This window comes from Paramormyrops kingsleyae, chromosome 11 (assembly GCF_048594095.1).
Source record: "Paramormyrops kingsleyae isolate MSU_618 chromosome 11, PKINGS_0.4, whole genome shotgun sequence".
Classification (NCBI taxonomy): Eukaryota; Metazoa; Chordata; class Actinopteri; order Osteoglossiformes; family Mormyridae; genus Paramormyrops; species Paramormyrops kingsleyae.
The window spans coordinates 29,659,832-29,677,672 of record NC_132807.1 but is presented as its reverse complement, the minus strand read 5'-3'; the positions used below and the strand labels follow the sequence as shown (position 1 = coordinate 29,677,672).

Sequence of the window (17,841 nt, the reverse complement as noted above, 5' to 3'; positions counted from 1 at the left end):
TGCAATGAAACAGCAGCTGCTATGAAAGAGCAGACATGTAAGGCATGATAATTAGTTCTTAAAGAGCTACCTCATGAAAAACCTGCGTCATGTAAGTAAGACACATGGATTTTAATGTCACGAGATGATAAATGGCAAATATTAGGCACAAGACATCCATTAATGGAAACACCCTATTTCACTTTGTTTACTTATTGCAAATCCGCTTATAATTGCCACAAAAATTTAATAGAAAGAAAGCTAATGAGTCCTCTTCTGTTTTAGTGGAAGAGAAGGAAAAACCCAGAGTTAAATAAGTCATTGAAACTGGAGGCCAGTCAGCTCCACAGGAGACCTGGATCAGCTCCAAATTGTACTGAAGACGAGTGAACACAGAGGGAATGAGTTTTAAATGTGCCGTGAGCCGGGCAGGAAGAACATATCTGGATACTCTGCTGAGGACAGGAGTGGCTTCCCTGCTTCCCACCCCAGGTGGGCAGCCAACATCAGCTCTAATGACTGCTCCTGTGGCAGGACCCAGCGGCGCCAGGCCATGGTACAGAAAGAGCCGGAAGAAGCTGGCGCGTAATGGGCGGCTCATAGGGGTGACCGACTTTCTACTTAAAGGACACTTATTTTCCATTGAGGACAAACCCCACGAGGCTGACGAGGTGGATGCCAAAGGCAGCCATGCACATGCCAAGACAAACAGCCTTGAAAAGTCATCATACTGTAAGCCATGGAGGAGGACATACCTTGGACAAGGGGAGCAGAGCCAGAGGGTTTGATTACAAAACCTTAATGGGCATCAGAGTCACACGGGATGGAGGTAAAGGTTCTTGCGCTTGTTATACGTAAAGACCATAGAGCTGAGGATTTGTCTATGCAGAAGCAAAGACTCAAAAGAAATGACCTCGCGAAACAATGAGACATTCTGCCTAGAATCCACATACACAAGTCATAACAGCTCTTTTGTGTAACGAAATTGATGGAAAAAACTGAATGGGATTCTCTCAAAAAAGGAGTGTGCACACCAGTCACGGACATGTGGGAGGGAAAACTCAAGAGCTGCCAATGACTGCAAGGTGTAAGTCCCATCGCTTGGGCCTTCAGAAGCCTCCCAAAGTACCGCTGATACCTTCTGACATACAAGTCATTTTCAATGGAATGCAGCTACAGCAAATATGTTCTTCAGGACAAGTGAGAAACTGAAGGATGCAGCCCTACTATAACACGGAGGGGGGGCACTCAGGTCTAGGGTGGTGGTCAGCAGCATGTGAGAAGCACATGCAACTACTTCAGTTCATGGTGCCCCTCATTAGAGCTGATCATTCTCCCTGTGCCTTTTCTCACATGGGGGTGAAAAGTGCTCACTTGCAAACTTTTAACCACCAAGAGATCTGAGGAAGTGGAGCCGGGTTGCAGTGGACCCAAAACCACTCCGTGCAGAACAATCCATAATACACCCCACCAATTTTTAATTTCTTCCATTAGAATTAATTATGAGGACCACAGGCAATTTGTGTACTCTGTGTTTAAGACTGCCTGCATAATTAATTAAAAACTGGATGCTGGAAAATGAATCTACAAATTGTTATGCCTAACTATAATAAGCTGTCATGTGCCATTCAAGGGAATTGTATGTTCACCTTCGGGTTATAATGGAAGCTGTTCATGTATTGCATCGCAGTGTGAGCAGCCACTCCAGTGAAAGCGAGCTGAGTTCTCTCACTGTTAAGAACGAAGCACAGAACAGCAACAAGTACAGTGGCACTCCTTAAGCAAGCCTAAATGAAACACAAATGACGCTGCGCACAATTTGAGAAGAACTGAAGGTCACCCGTAACTGGAATGAGAGGGGAAGTACCACGAAAAGCTGCCTCGCATCTTAGAAGCCCAGAGCTGGAAGCCGCCATCAGCTGCTGAGGAGTAACCTTGAGGTCTCCTCCACAGCTTGGGCCCCTTCCAGCTGTACAGGGCGGCCACAGGCTGCGACGCAGATCGGCAAGCCTGCGGCTTCACTGCCAGGAGAGACGCACACTCTGAAACCACGAATCCAGCCGGCGGTTTAAACGGGGGAGGGGCCTGGCGCATGTGAAAATGGATACCCTTGTCAAACAAGGCATATTTGTCTCGCTAGAAAACGACCCATCGCTTCTTTGTTTATTTTAGGTTACGCAGAAGATGTTTTATTTCAATTCAAAGAACGGTTAAGGTGCGGTTATAGGTTTCACCTGTTTTGAGTAGAGAAGGCAGAAAAGCTGCCGCGGGTGAGACATTCCAGGTCCAGAAGGTGCCAAGGGACAGGAGCGGTTTGAATGGCTCCCCTGTTCTCTGCTAACTGCTCGGCGAGCTGAGGTCTAACCATCTGCATGAAACACTCATCTGTCTTCTGGGCAAGCACCTCCAACCAACGCTACACTTGCAGATGTTTCTCAGCAACAGAGAATAATATTTAATCAAATTGCCTGTTAATTATTTCTTTTTGAAGGTGTGTGCTAAAACTAAATATCCCTGTTGAAAAGCGGAGGCTGGCAAGCAAAGAGTGGGATGGGGTTTCTGGTGCTTCCAAGAGGATAAGAAATATGGGCCAAAGACCAATACCAGCAGAGACGTGTGGAAACATGGAGACCAATAGGAGCACAGACACCTGACCAACATAAGTTATGAAAAAAACACAGAAAGGCCCCCAGCCGGGCACAGACCTCACCCACCCTGCCCACGCCAGGGGATGGTGACCTCGCACTGTCCCCTCTCTAGGCCTGATGGGCAATCCCAGTTTAACAAACAATGATAGCTGTCTACTCTAATCTTTACGCTTCCCAATCTCGTGAAACTACTCAGAAAACATCAGTTACACACAGATGTTAAAGACCTTTTTGGAGGTAAATACACAAAGATGACAGTCCAGAGAAACACTGTCAGTGTGACAAGTCCAACTGCCTTCATGCCTCCATTTGTCATTGGAAAGGAGTGCCACTCATCACGTTCTCTGACTTGGACGTAAAACGCCTGTGTTCACACAGAGCACAGGGGCAGAGGACACAGCACCGTGAGCCCCCGCCATGACAGGCGGCCACGTGCGTCTCACTGTGCTTGGCATTTTACTGCACAGAAAAACAAAGTATTCGTTTGATACCCGGGTGTATCTGTAACTGGTGGTAACCAGCAGCCCCTGGACCATCCAGATGAGGACAGTTCGCCTTATGGCGAGTTTATCCTTGCTGAACGCGTCGTGTTGGGCGCACAGCAGCCATACGGTAAACAAAGGGCAGCTGTCATGTTGCGCTGCTATGCAGCTATTAATCACGTAGACAGGAATAAGAAAACTACGCAGGAAACAAGAGATTTGATCGAAGGTCAACACAGTTTCTTAATACATGAATGGATTCAGCAAGTAACTGCAGGGAGTTGCAAAAGTCCTTATATCCACCCTAATTTACAGACTCAAACTTTACAAGCAGTGATATATTTTTATTTTTCAGGGTGGGGGAAATGTGCACAGATGGGCAGTCTGGAGTCTGGCCGCAGTAAAGAAACCATCCATTCCAAACAAATTATAAATTGTAAAGATTTATCATCTGAAAGTTACAGGAATATTTGGAATTTGCATATAAAAAAAGCAATAAAATCACAAATGTAACTCCTTGCTGTACTGCAAGTTTATTCAGAAAAATTATAGGCTGTTCAACTTTACAAGGGAAGAAACAAACACACCTCTGAAGAGAGTCAAATCGAGGGGACAGCTCACCTTGATAGGAAAAGAAAAACGATGATTTCAAAATACACCAATTGTTTAAATACAAGTTTATTTATTAACAACAAAAAAGGAAAAAGACTGCTTTTAAAATTACAACAGAATCCATCCCTGCTGTGTCTGCCGGAGCCACGATGAAGTGGCGAGATCCTGGTTTTGGTTTCCCTCCCATAACGCAGGGCTAATTCTCGGGGAACGGGCCTGTAATTTAACGACGTGGCCTTACTGCTGGCCCCATGGAGCTCTCACTTCACGAGCGAAAGCTAACAAATGTTTTTAATAGTGTAGCCTACATAATCGCCATCTCCCCTCCAACACATTAACACGTCGGAGCTTCTCTGGGCCGCAGCCATTATGCGAGCATGTGCAATATGTATATGAATCAGCTGGGAGAAGTAAGTACCGCACAGGGAGGAATTACACAATATATTTACTTTAAAAAGCCCTGGAGGGACAACCCCTGACCCAATAATAATCTCCCCATAAAGAAAGCAAATGCTTTACTCCAATCTAAGCTGGACTTTGGTCATTAAGAGTGTCTGTGAATTCTCCACGGAGCCTTAGCTCAGTCTGTGGCACAGTCAAGCAACAAACGCTCACACAAAATTATATACATGGATCTTTTTAAAAGAGTGTATTAATTGGATTCGCCCCCCCCCCCCAAGCAGTTTATGGCATAAAGCTATTCTAGTAATAATTTGACTGTGCAGGGATTTTTAATGCAAATGGCCAAGCAATGTGATGTGTATAATTAGATGGGTCATTTGACGTGTTTATTACATGACGTAAGAGGAAAACAGAAAAATTTCCCCGTATATACATTTTATTATATATTTCTAATTTGTTTTGTTCCCCAACAGATACGCCCTATCAGATGACGGTAATGGCCCAGACTGTGGAACACAGGCCGCAGCACAAGAGCAACGACGATCTCCCTCCTAAACGTTGGGGAGCAGACGCGAGTCAGATCGCCAGGCGGGTAAAGGAGCAAAAGAAATTAAAAACTTGACATTTGCATGCCAGAGGTCAAATGATTCAAAAAGAAAAAAGGGAGTGCGGGGTGTTGGTGAGGAGGGGGGCTCTGATTACATTTCACCTGCCAATGACAATGATTTTGTGTGTTTGTGCCTGAAGACATACGAGCTGTAATAGAGCTGAGAAAGGCCCCTCGACAGCTGCTCACTGCCATTCACACCTGAAAGGATCCATGTTCTGATGAAAATTAATGTACTCTGACATCCTGTGGGACTCCTCGGGCCTGGGGAATAGCTAATGAAGAAATACAACCTTCCCAGACTCAACGCCAGCCAGGGAGGAGCCATTTTAGGCTGTGGAAAAAATGAGGGAGTCAAAACCCAGCATGGACCCAAGCAAGTCTGCGTCACCTCCGACCAAATCCCACCCCGCAACTCGAATCCCTCTGTTTGGACCACAGACGCATCCACTCGCACCTCGATGTCCACCTTCCTATGTGGATTACTGTGTCCTTCTTTACTTAACATGGGTTTTCTCGAGCTCCAGGATCTCCTGAAAGGACCAATGCTCATGAAGACCATGAAGTCCAGCTTTCAGCTTCAGAGCATGAAATGAACAGTCGATCACATTATACACATCATTTTTGGGCTCTGACTCTGAATGATGGACATTTCTTGTCTAAAAGTGACCAGATCTCACATTTACAGGTCAGCTCTGTTAAAAAAGCTGAACTTCACATTAAAAATTCATCACCTGCAGAGAGGAGTTCCTCTGCTCCTTTATTTCTTTGTAGTGTGTGTGATGCAGGTGTTGTTGACATTATCAAACAGCTAGAAGCATCTAGCCTTTCAAGAACATTCAAAATAATACCATCAATCTTCAGTGAGTGGCCAAAATTGAACAGCCATTAAATTGGATCGAAGTTACACTTTTCAAACACCCTGTCAAATTGTAGCCAGGGGTCTCAGGTGTGAGGTGTGAGGTGTGAGGGTGTGGATCAGTGGGGCAAGGCGGGGGACCACTGGGGTCAGGGGGGCCCAACGTTAAGGGCCAGACACAAGGTCTGAATAAGTCTCACTTTTTCCACAGAATCTCAGCGTTCAGTGAGGGTCACTGGGCCAAATAAATGATTTGGGTCCCAAATGGATTCCAGGTAATGGATTAATCTTTTTTCCTATTAAATGCAATCGGACTCTATTATGAACCTTCAGAAGATCCATTTCAGAGGCAATGGTATATAAACGGGGGTGGATTTGCACATGCCTGACTGTGTCTCTCCAGAAGCCGCTGAACCATGGCAGAGAGAAAATCTTACAGGATAGCACACCCCCCCCCCCCCCCCACCAACCACCACACCTACCCCCCCCCCCACCCCCTCTGTAAGTTACCAACGAACAAAAGTATAGTACATCTAGTTTCCAACCCTCAACTGCCTTTGGCACGGGGTTCACTTTCAGTAGTGAAACAAAGAGAGGTTTTAAATCAGGGGGGTGGGAAATGAGCCCTCATTACCAATTCCAGGCCATGAGGCGCGGGCCGCTGGCTGCTGACCAAGGAGGGTCTTGGCACAAGGTGCCCAGCCGGAGGGTTTGCTCATGGCGGTCAGAGCCCTGGGGGCTCCCAGAAGGCCAGTCAAGGACCCCGGCTGGCTGAGGACACATGGGGGGTCGAAATACAAACAAAGGGACAACATGGACAGCGCGGCAAGCTGGCCGCGAGCTGACCGAGGCAGAATTCTTGTCCGGATGGCCGTGCCTGAGTGACATGCGCTCTGCTCGTGGCTAACTTGGTCGCAGCCGGACGACACACCGCAGACAGTGCCCTCTGGAACCCTTTAATGGCCTCCATGAAGGCGAGTAGGCCAGCTTTGGCAGGCCGGAGCCCAGTAGCAGCCAGCTGTCACAAGCTTTGTACCGCGTCTGATTTAAAGCTAATTTAGCTTCCCGTCTCAGAGAGCATACGGTGCGTGACGTGTTCACCAAGCCATGAGCGGCTGCCCAAATCCGACCCCTCAGTGGCTGTTTTAACCCAGAAAATTACGCTATGAGGGCATCTCTGCCAACAAGCTGAAGGTGGTACAGCAGCAATGTTAAACAGTACAGATGGGCAAGTTGAAAACATCATCACTGCAAAGGTCTGTTTGAGCTGGGGCGAATGTCTGTAGGAGCCGGGATTTGCACCCTTCCTGTCTCCACCGAGTAGAGGCACCCCTGGTGGTTCGGCACCACAAGTACTGTAACCCTAGCTGTCATCCTCTTACCTAAATGCCCAGAAACTGCATTGCATCCAGCTGCAGATTTGGGGGACTAAATGCAAAGGCATTGCCCCACAAACACAGGAAGTCACACATGCTCTGGAACACGTTCCCTGTGTCTTCCCTCTGCCTCCTGTACATTTCACATTTAATCTTCTACATCTGAGAATCTGCATCAAGAAATGAAACACGAGGAGGGGGAATCATGGGAGTCTGATGTGAAGAAAATCCGGATCCCCTCTTTCATCCACCATTAAACTTTGCCACACAATTCTGTCCAAACACCTGGAAAGCCCTCGGAGAAGACCTTCAGGACGTGCTCACAGCCCTTCACTGTGCACACACTGCACACAGCTGTATAAGCACTGCCAGCCTGCGTTAGGCAGATATACAAAACGCAGACACAGACGCGATTCTATACAGCCAGCTCAGATACCACCATTACCGCCCTCATACTGGTCCATTAGGTTATTATTACTGATGCTTAGCATAATTTAATCCCAAACAAATTACACTGGCTACAGTTCTACCCTTTACTCATAAAGAACACAGCACCAGATTTCCTCCAGGGTCTCAATGAGTAAGCTTTATTTAAGTTACTTAAGAGCATTATCTACTGAAAACAAAAAAAATGGATTAAACTGTTGAATTTCAACTTGTGTTTACGATGCAATTATTCGAAGAGTGTACCATCAGCTATAGTCTTTCGGACACCAACCATGTGCCAACGCAGACGTCAGCCGACCCTGGGGTCTGTACCAAACACATGGGGCAGAACCCAGCCAAAGAGGCCAATTAGATCAGTCGCATTCCAGAAAAAAACGGCATCACTCTGCCTATAGCCCTGATGCCAGTGGGCCTCTCCAGCGCCCTCCAGAAGCTTGACCAGAGGAAGCGTTTGTGAATGCCATCTCTATTTTCTCCTGTCAAGGAAAAAACATAACTTCATCAGGTCTGGGCTATAATTGGTTTAACCAGGGGGCTGTGAAGGACTTATTACTCTCCAGGAATCAGTCTCACATAATTATTTTGCTTATTGACTGGGGATGGAGCGGAATAATGCAGGCGACACGCCTGTTATTACTCCATGACCTGGTCCTGCACCTTTCCCCAGTTTAATTTCCCTCCAGCCAAGGAGTGAAGAGGGTCTGCCTACCCACTACGGACATGTGATCGCGAAAGCGTGGACGGCATTTACCACACCGAGACAGAAAGCTGACTTTATTATAATTTCGGCAATCACAGAGCGGGGGTAGCATGGTGATTAAAAACAGCAAAGCAAGATGTTTGCTGGGGGGTGGGAGAGTGCAAGCGCAGAGGCTAATACTGACGGATGGGCATTACATCCCGGTCACATCCTCTTGGGCTCTTGCTCTAATTAGCTCGCCTTGATGTGAAAACACCTCTGCTGCGATTTTCCTTAAATGAATATTGGCCCAAGGTTAAAAACCCCTCACCCCTCCCCCATCACTCAAAAACCTTGTCTAAGCCATCGGCCTTCATGTTACGTGACAGGTGAACTGACCAGTCACAACCGTGCGTCCCCCATGAAGGCTGCTGGACATCTTACCCACAGCTGCTAAAGGGAGCGAGCGCCTGTTCCGACAGTCACTTACAGGTTCTTGGCTTTGAAGGCCTGGGCAAACTCCTTGACACTGCGCAGTGAGGCCAAGTCCAAGGCCATGGCTTCTACCTGGGCTTTGTGCTGCGGAAAGAGCAAACCAGGCACAATAGAGTTAACCTCCTTGTTCTGTTTATGCAATCCTATTCATTAAAAATGAAAATGAATGAGGCCTGGTGAAGCTCAGAGAAGGTTATTGCTACATTATGAGCCAGACATGAGATTCACTGTCATTTAGGGTATTATCTCCAGTTTTAAGATGATAATGATACAAGTACCAACGCTGAATAACAGCTCTGTGGTTTTACGATTTCATCACGGCAGTAAAGTTCTTCCTCCTATCCCTACCAAAAAAAATATTTCACATCAACACTTTGCATGTGAGATGACAGAGCTGTCTTCTGGCAGGCCCTGGGTTACAGGTTCCAGTCCTGCCCAGGCCGTCTGAACACTCAGCATGCTCCCCGTGTTCAGCATGGTTGCCTAAAGGCAAAATCCAAATGTGAGCTTTCAGTGTACTAGTAAGAACCCGTCATTTACAGATGTTTAACTTTTTTTTTCTCTTAGCATATATGGAAATATCAATTTCATCAACAGTTCAGATACAATTTAGCTGCAGTATTTCCATAACAGATTTTCAAAACTTGCACTGACATTTTAATATCAACCAAGATCAGCAAAAAAAAAAAAAAAAAAAAAAACTTCTTAAGCATTAGTGCATGTTATCAAAGACACAAAAAATACATTCAGGCATATAACAAAATGGCAGCTGCCTTAAACTACCGATTACTGACAGCAATATTTCTGTTTTTGGGTAACAAACACGTCAGTAAATTGGCAGAACTTTATAATCTGCCTTCGAAGAATGTGCTATCATTTTGCAATAAGCATTACAGACATTGTGAAAATATCACTTTTAAAGCAGTTTGGTTCACACCATCTGTTGTATTGCCACAATAAAGGAGGAAACTAATTATGATTAAAAATTGATAAGTGTTTACAGAAATGGATATGCAGCAGTGTTCTGGTGTCTGTTATTCTCTGCATCTACATGTGCATCCACAGAGCTTCCAGGACAGACTCCAGAAAGCCGGGACAAGCTGTCATTCCTACAGACTAACTTCGTGGAAGGGCGTACTATCACCCCCTCTCCCTGGGGGTGGTCAGCACCACACCAGACTGCCGGCTCAGGTCACATTGGGACCCAGACGTGCTGAAGTGCTGCACGTGTACCAATCTGATCCTCATGGCACGGACACTAAATTAGAGTCCGGGGCAGAGTTACGGCGAGGGCTTCCCGCGATACACCCCCGATACACCCCCGCGACACCCCCGCCTCACCTGGATTAGACTGACAGTAAGTGGGGAGGAAACGGCTCACAAGAAACAGTGCGCTCATCGTAATGTTCTTTAATGGCATATAAAACAGGCCCCAAAATAAAAATATTGATGACAAAAGCAGGACGCATGATGAAGGGCCTTTTAGGTGTAAGAGCAGCCTCCGCTTGTTATGAGTCAGCTGGAGATGCCTTTTCGGGTCCATAACTCCGTCTGGAGTGAAAGCACAGCCCCACCATCTAAATCCCACGTAAAAGCCCATTACTTGTCTTCTCAGGCCACTCCTGGCACATTGTAGACGAAGTTAGATCACATTTTGGAAATTTAGGGCAATGATGGATCCCTTTTTGCAGTCTTCCTAAGCTCTGGCCGTGACAGCGACTGATCAGTGTGAGCCTGCGATGGTATTAGGATGACAAAAAGAGCTGCGGTTAGGAGTCCAGCCGTATTTACTTCCAGCTCTCAGATGCTAAGAATCAGTATCAGAATCAGAAAACTTTCATTATCCCAGAGGAAATAATTAGACTCTACGGTACACAGCTACACAAAATACAAAAACAGATAACACACAGTATCACATAAAATGATTTATACTTATTTTTATGTAGAACATACAGAAGTGGGTGAATATGATTATATGTACAATAAATATTGCACAAAAAAGATAAATAAATAGATACAAATTGATTGGATGGCACACGCAGAGTCCGGGGTGTGGTGTGTGGAACCAGACTGTTTGGCACTTTCATTTGCCATTTCCAGTATCACCACTTTATTTCCCCACTTCCACATCAAATCCGACTCAGCAGGACTTAAAACAAAAGCTCATAATTAAAGAAAACAGTTTACAAAAACATAACTGCCACTGGATGAGGTATCAGACACCACCCCGCCCCTCCCCCCCCCCCCCCCCCCCCAATGAGCTCACAGCAAACGGGCTAACAGCACAGCAGCGACTAAGCCTTCAGAAACCGGTCCCTCGTCGGGGGGGGCAGACTGATGAATAGTTAACAACCACGTCTTCAAATTAAAAACGAGGGAGCGGCGTTCCTACTGTGTACCGTTATGATAGAAAGTCCTTCCGAGGCTGTCCCTGACATTGACACCCCCACACGGCAGAGCAGGGGCTCGTGGGCTGAGATTAGGAGCCCCCCCCCATCCCAACACCCCCAGAGCCGGCATGTGACTCCTTCACAGAGCCCGGTCTGTCAGTGCAAGCGAAGGACCGGCCTAATAAGAAGCCTTATTTCAGAAAATTAACTTTAGTCTCCAGGATTCGCTCAACTTGGAAATAATGGATAATCTGGAGATGCGGAGTCAAGCGGCCACCTGGGGGGGGGCACCTCAAACTTCGCAGAGATGTTATCAGAGAGCGGCCGTGTTTGCAAATGGTGTTAATTGATGTCAGGGCCTGTCTCACGCCGTCTGGCAGGATGACATTAACACCTGCTCTTTTGTTCTGTTTGTTTTATGTATTAGATACATATTTGGATTTGTTTCACAGTAAGCCAGAGACGGGGTTATACACTTGTTCTTCCCACTAAATACAAGGGAGATAGAACGTCAAGAGCCATTCTGTGTCATTAAATACTGGAGGTAGAACAAGATGGCTGCAGTCTTGTGACTCACGGCGAACGAAGCCCTGACAAAGGGAGGCGGGGAACACGGTACCGTGGGCCTGGGAGCCAGGCCGCATCAGCATGTCCGTTTACATTGACGGATACACTCTGCGACGCTAAGCGCTACTGTACAGTGCCAGCTGACTAATGGTCTGCGTGTCGCCGTTAAGGGGGGGGAAGAAACACACGTCTTTAAAATATCTTTCCGCACTGCGTTTTGAGCTTCAGCGGGCTGTTAACAAAACAGGAGCCTGACTGCTGCTCGGCACGGAGATTTAGGGCTGTTGTATTTCGCACAGCAACGTTAAATCGCCTGTAAGACAAAGCCACTTCCATGATGTGTTACCCCGCTCGCCCGCCCCATGCCCCCCCCCCCACACAGACCCCGGATCCCCCTAAATGGCTAACCTGGCGGATGACAGGTACTTATCTCGGCCTCCGCACTTTCTCTCCCAGCGGCATTAATAACCCAGCGGTAGCCATTAGTACTGATGATTAACAGCGAGCCCCATCACACGAGACTGGGCCCGAGCACCAAACGGGAGCAGAGTACAAGTCGCCAGCCTGTCAAAGATATATTACCGGGACAGACAGAACCAGCAGTGCCCAGCAACATCCATCCCGAGAGCAGTGTGACAGGGACCCTGTTAGGGTGAAGCTTTCCCTGTGGATGTTCAACTATTCGTGAAATGCGAGTGGCCATTTGCAGACCCACCAACCACTGCGAACTGCCAAGCATCTCTCCCATCATCAGGCTGGCGGCATTGGTGGGACAGTCCCTTCCTGTGGGGAGATACCGCTCTGATAGCAGGTCTCTGACTGAAAAAAGATGGAGCTGGGACACAATTCTGCTGGCTGCATGAAGCCCGATTCCATAACTCAGCATTAACAGCAGTCCTGAGCCTGAGACACCAGCAGCAGCCCATTCAGTGCTCAGCACAAGAGCAAATGGAGAATCAGACCATTCTTTTTAGGCTTATTACAGGAGATTCAAATCTGCAGATCTGAAGATACTCTGCAACACACGGTGAATTACACCCATTACACAATTCAATTACGAAGCTGCCGCGACCCCATTTAGTGGATGACAAACTGATGCATGGACCCCCCCCCCCACCCCAATCCCAACTAGCCCCTGAAAGAAGGACCACAGCAGTAACTGAGGTCAAGCTCTGCCAGGAATCTACTTCTCACAACTCGGCTCTTTCTGCACCCATCCCACACAACACGGCATGACACGCTATGATGCACTGCAACAAAAATACGACATCGATTTCCTACTAAACAGTAAACATTAACTATTCATCATGGAAAATAGATTTTACAAAATGAGCAGCACTTCATAAATACATTCCTCTACCAACTGAACATCCATAAATGAAAAATATCTGAAGAAGAAACCAATTCATTTATTTAGATGTGGCAAACACTTGAACTGGGAGAACGGAAATGGCAAAAGAGTGAGCGTGTGCAGACACAGACGCTAAAAATGGAATGAATAACAAGGAACAACCACAGCTCTTTTGCAGAGCAGCATGTGAGAGGGACACCCTCATTCTCATCCGGGTACAGCAGAGTCAGCGATGCACGTCAGACACGCAAACCCCCAAATACCAGAGCACTCTCATTCCACAGAGTAGCAGACTGAGAACCGTGAGTGACGAACAAGGCTAGAGAAACACCACTGAGACACACGACGCAAACCCATGTCGAAACCGCCGCTGAACCGCGTGCCGTGGGGGCGTCGCCACGCACGCCCCGAGCTGGGCATGCATCTTCTGCCATAAAGTGTCACATAAAAGAGGCAGGGCTGAGCCGGCGCACACATGGCATAAACGTGACATACGGCACGAGCGGAAAGATCCGGGGCGACGCGGCCGTTACCGCCACCGCCCGTCCCTATCAGCGGAGCCGTTAATCCAATTTACTGGGGGAGGATCTGGGTGTGTGGCGGAGCCCCCGAGATACACGGTGCGGGGAACGGAAAGTGTCTGCACAAAGAAGAAAGGAGGCACGGGTGGGGGAAGGGGGCGGGCCAGGCTGGGCTGGAGCAAGCCCAAAAGGAAGAGGTGCAACCTGGCTGCCTGCTATCCCCCTGCAGACTCAAGTCTTGCGAAGAAAATAAAGTTTATTGCCTGGAAAGAGGGTGGTGGAGAAGGGAGGGGGCAGGTTGGGGAGAGCATGTAAAAAGCACTAAAGCGATAGAGGTGAACAATTAGACAGATGGCCGGGATTCGGGGGAAAAAGAGAGGGGAAAGTGCGGGCGCAATCGTTCAGGAATTTTACGATTTTACGAGAAGGCTGACAACTCCGCAGCGCTTCAAGGGCGCAGGAAAAGTTAAAGCCGCCAGAGCCGTGGCAGTTTAACATGGGAATAACTGCTGAGTGCGCGTCAGGAATGGCGCAGGTGATAACAGCAACTTCTACTAGCTAAATAAGTTCCTCCCATTTATTTCACCTTTCACGGCAATGAAGGGAAAAAAAAAAGAAAAACCCACACGATTAGAAATAGCAAGGAAAGAAAATGTGCATTTCCATGTTCATGGACCGCAGCTTAGCAGCAAATTATATTTAAAAGGAACTGTAGGTCACTGAAGGTGATTTTGGGGAGGGGGGGGGGGGGGGGGCAGAGTACGTCCATATGACAGAGCACCTTTCGGAGGACTTGCCTTCGGAAACAAAAAGAAAACAGAAACTGGCTTCATTCAAGCTAAAAGTCAATGGTAACAAAGGGAGAACAACCAAGGAAGGTGTCGATCACAGTCGGGGAGGGTTATGGGGACGTACCAGGTGACCGCTGACGGCTCTCGGGAAATAAAATGTCGGCCGGGCCCATCTCCTAGGGAGAACAGCTGTCCGTAACATGTGGATGACCTTTCTGACACTCGCTGTAGCGGGGGGGTTGGGGGGGTGCCTGGGAATCTGGTCCAGAATGAAAATCACCCCTCGGTTCTGGAAGAGCAGCTCCTCAGAGAGGAGGGCGTGAGACCCCCCCACCCCCCCCACCACCACGCTCGCCCTCTGCGTTGCCATCTCCGGTAGCCCCACCCAAAACCCAAAAGCCGAGTCCCACCCCTGCAGTTACAGCTGGGGAAAAAAAGTCCATAACTGCATTTTACAAACATGCTCATTTGCAGAATCCTTTGTTTCTTTCCTTATTTGGCAGCATCTGACACACCACATCAATCTGATGAAAGCAAGCATGAGTAAAATACTAAACTACACAGGAGATTTAGCTTAAAAATGATTTATGGGCCATTGCACAACTCATGACTCAACAGTGGACCTGTGTACATCCATGTGGCACCATTCACAGAGCTGACCAGCCTATCAGTGATATATCCAGCCCCCGATGCAGGTGGACACACGTGTTTTTAGTGTCCCATCGGGCCCTGGGATTGCGGACCACAGCCACTCGGCACGTCCCAGCACGTCCTGACCACTGGGTCCTCACCAGATCCCTCTGTGCCAGGGGCCTCTTTTCACCATGAGCTTAAACAGCAAACAAGTACGCAGGGCAAATCCGTCACCTGTCCAGTGAGCTCTTCTCACTGTCTCTCCCTGTTTATTACTGTACAGTGATCTTTATCAGGGAGTGGAGTGGTATTCTAACATGTCTAAATGCCACATGGAAATGAAGGCACATCCGGAGGCACAAGTCGCTCAACCAACAGCTTGATGGAAGGACCAGCATCACTCGTGCAGTTGACAGTCATCATAAACAGTTATTTTCCAACAGGTAACAATAACCACTATATGGCACTATTGATCTGACAGGCAAGGCCTAGTGAAAGGATAAAGTAAGGAATGAGGGGGCCGGACACAGATGCGAACTGTGACACATTTTAGGGACTTGAAAGATGAATGCAATAAAACTGCAAGCGGAAGGAAGAAGATTCACGCCGGTGAACTGAGAGGGAAGGCGGGGGGGCGGGTTGATGTCTCACATCGGAGAGCAGCGCTAATGCAATTAGAAATCTGGCCCTCCGATTCAATCAAATTAAGCGATGAGATGGAGCCTCCAACCCCCCCCCCCCCCCCACACACACACACACACACACACACAGACACACCAAATGAAATGGCAAGACACTCCACTGACCCATTAAACGGTTACAGGCTACTGGCAGCATGAACTTCCCACTCCCTCACCACCCTGAGACTCCAGAGGTTCAGTGCAGTGGCTCTGGATTGACTGTAAGAAAGATATCAAAAAGGTCTAATAATCCAGTATCACATTGGGACCTGGTGATATTAACAATGCACATTTTAACAGACATGTAAAAGTCCATATCTGCCCTATATTTAGTGTCTCTTTAAGCTGCTGCTTCTTGGGTAGTTCGGTCGACAGCCTCCTCTGCAATGTTCACGTAGACACATGCAACTGAGACCGAGATCAGCAGTGAGGACACAGGAGCGCAGTGACTTAGGAACGAGACCTAATAACTTCTGCTGTTTCATTCCTGGAGGCTGCCTTTGAGAAGAGAAAGGGAAAAATTTGAATTAAAAAAGAAAAAAGAAAAACAGTGACCTTTCCTTGACCAACCCACAAAAAATTTGCTCATCAACTTTTTACGGCTGTATTTCATGATACACTTTTTAAAGAAGAAAAAAAGGAGGAAAAATGGCAGAGCATGAGGCTCATTCATCATGCTGTCACAATTATGACACTTGTTCATAAATACCGTCCAATCTCCTCTCCACCCGGCTGAGTGTTCCATTCAGCCTACCAGTACCACCCGAATTACCGCCCCCGCCCTGTTCACACCTCACCTCGCAGTCCACCCCGTTATCTCCCCCCTCCCCGAGAGAAGCTGCAGGAGAACCTTTAATTGTGCACTGCACAATCCTTCTTACACACGCTGGGTGCTCCTACAAACACACCCAGGTGTCAACACACTCTCAGACTTTATCTCACACACTGCAGCATTTTTATTTTTTTTTGGAAATGTTTTCAGAACAAATATACATACAGTATGACTACCGAACTATTATCATATTGATTAAAATAATAGCTATGAAACTGTATATAAGTCTATAAGCATACAAATATTGGAACCCCACACAATGGGATCTACGTACCTACAGCACAAAGTGTCACATACATACACATACAGAACAATTAATAAGTCCAGCTACTCCTGAGGAAAGTGAAAAATGTCTATTCAGCACATGAAGGCAAAATATGCAATTTTCCCAGGTTAAGTCTATAATAAATTGATTTCTGTTTTCTCTGACATGGTTCCTTCCAAATGAAAGCCAGATAATTGAAAGATTTTTGCCTTTTCTCCACCCGTTCCGTAAAATCAAGCTGCAAATCAAATTTTGTGTTCTGGGATAGAGAAAAGATGACGTGAGAACACGGAAGCAGTCCCCTGTCCACGTTTTGGAAGAGCGCCGTTTCGTGTGAAATGGTCATGACTTTTCCCAAGGAAAGTACCTGTTTTTAAGAGGAGGGAGGGGGGAAATAACTGACAATCAATACAAATTGATTCAAATAAGAGCAAAAACCGAAGTCGCTACATCATGCAGTAGAAAATGGATACACAAAATGAAAAATAAAAACGAAAACGGTCATATTCGTAATACATTTGGAACCTAAGCAGGTGTGAGATTATGTTTTGTTGAAACAACAGGCATTAAAATTTCACCGTGTTTACGGATGACGTCAAGGGAACAAGGGAAACCAACGTTCAGCCGCTAACCTGTTTAAGAAATGTACAACAATGTAAAGGTGTCCAGTTCACCGCTAAACGGCGCTTTTCCACCGCTCCAGGTACGGTACTTTTGGTACTACGAGATGGTACCAAAAGTACGGTACTTCAAGGTGTTGGTGTTCCACTGGCGTAAAAACTGGTACCAATGCCGAATAACATCATAACAGAGGCAGAGTATTTTGTACTGAATTCGAAAAATGGCTGTAGTATGACTGACAACATGCGATATTAATAACATCACATGTTATGCACACCCAAATGTTCCATCACTAGTCAATTTGATTAAGATCAGACTTTTTCCTCTTCTTCAATTTGGTACAGATATTTTAAGTCTTGCTAAAACATTTTTACTCTGTTGTAGGAAAAAAAACGAACAAGTTTTGCAATTTAATGATTATTAATTCCTTTTCAAGATTATCTAATAAACATTTAAAAATCAGTTTAAAGTTTATCTCCGCTGCTTTTGCATGAGTGTTGCATGCGGGTTCTCATCGTAATGATTTTCATCTTTGCTGTTTAAACCACTTCTGTACGGGTTCGTGACAAATTTATGTTGAACTCCTTTTTTGTTTTATAAATAC

The 17,841-nt window shown here is 46.7% G+C and overlaps 1 protein-coding gene across 1 annotated transcript in view; it reads right to left on the bottom strand.

Moving 5' to 3' along the window:
- Nucleotides 1–17,841, bottom strand: part of wwox (WW domain containing oxidoreductase) — a 246,105-nt gene that overhangs the window by 172,869 nt on the left and 55,395 nt on the right. Inside the window, exon 6 of the mRNA XM_023810755.2 lies at nt 8,582–8,670. Within this exon, the coding sequence (XP_023666523.1) occupies nt 8,582–8,670 (89 nt within the window). The remainder of the gene's footprint in view (nt 1–8,581; nt 8,671–17,841) is intronic.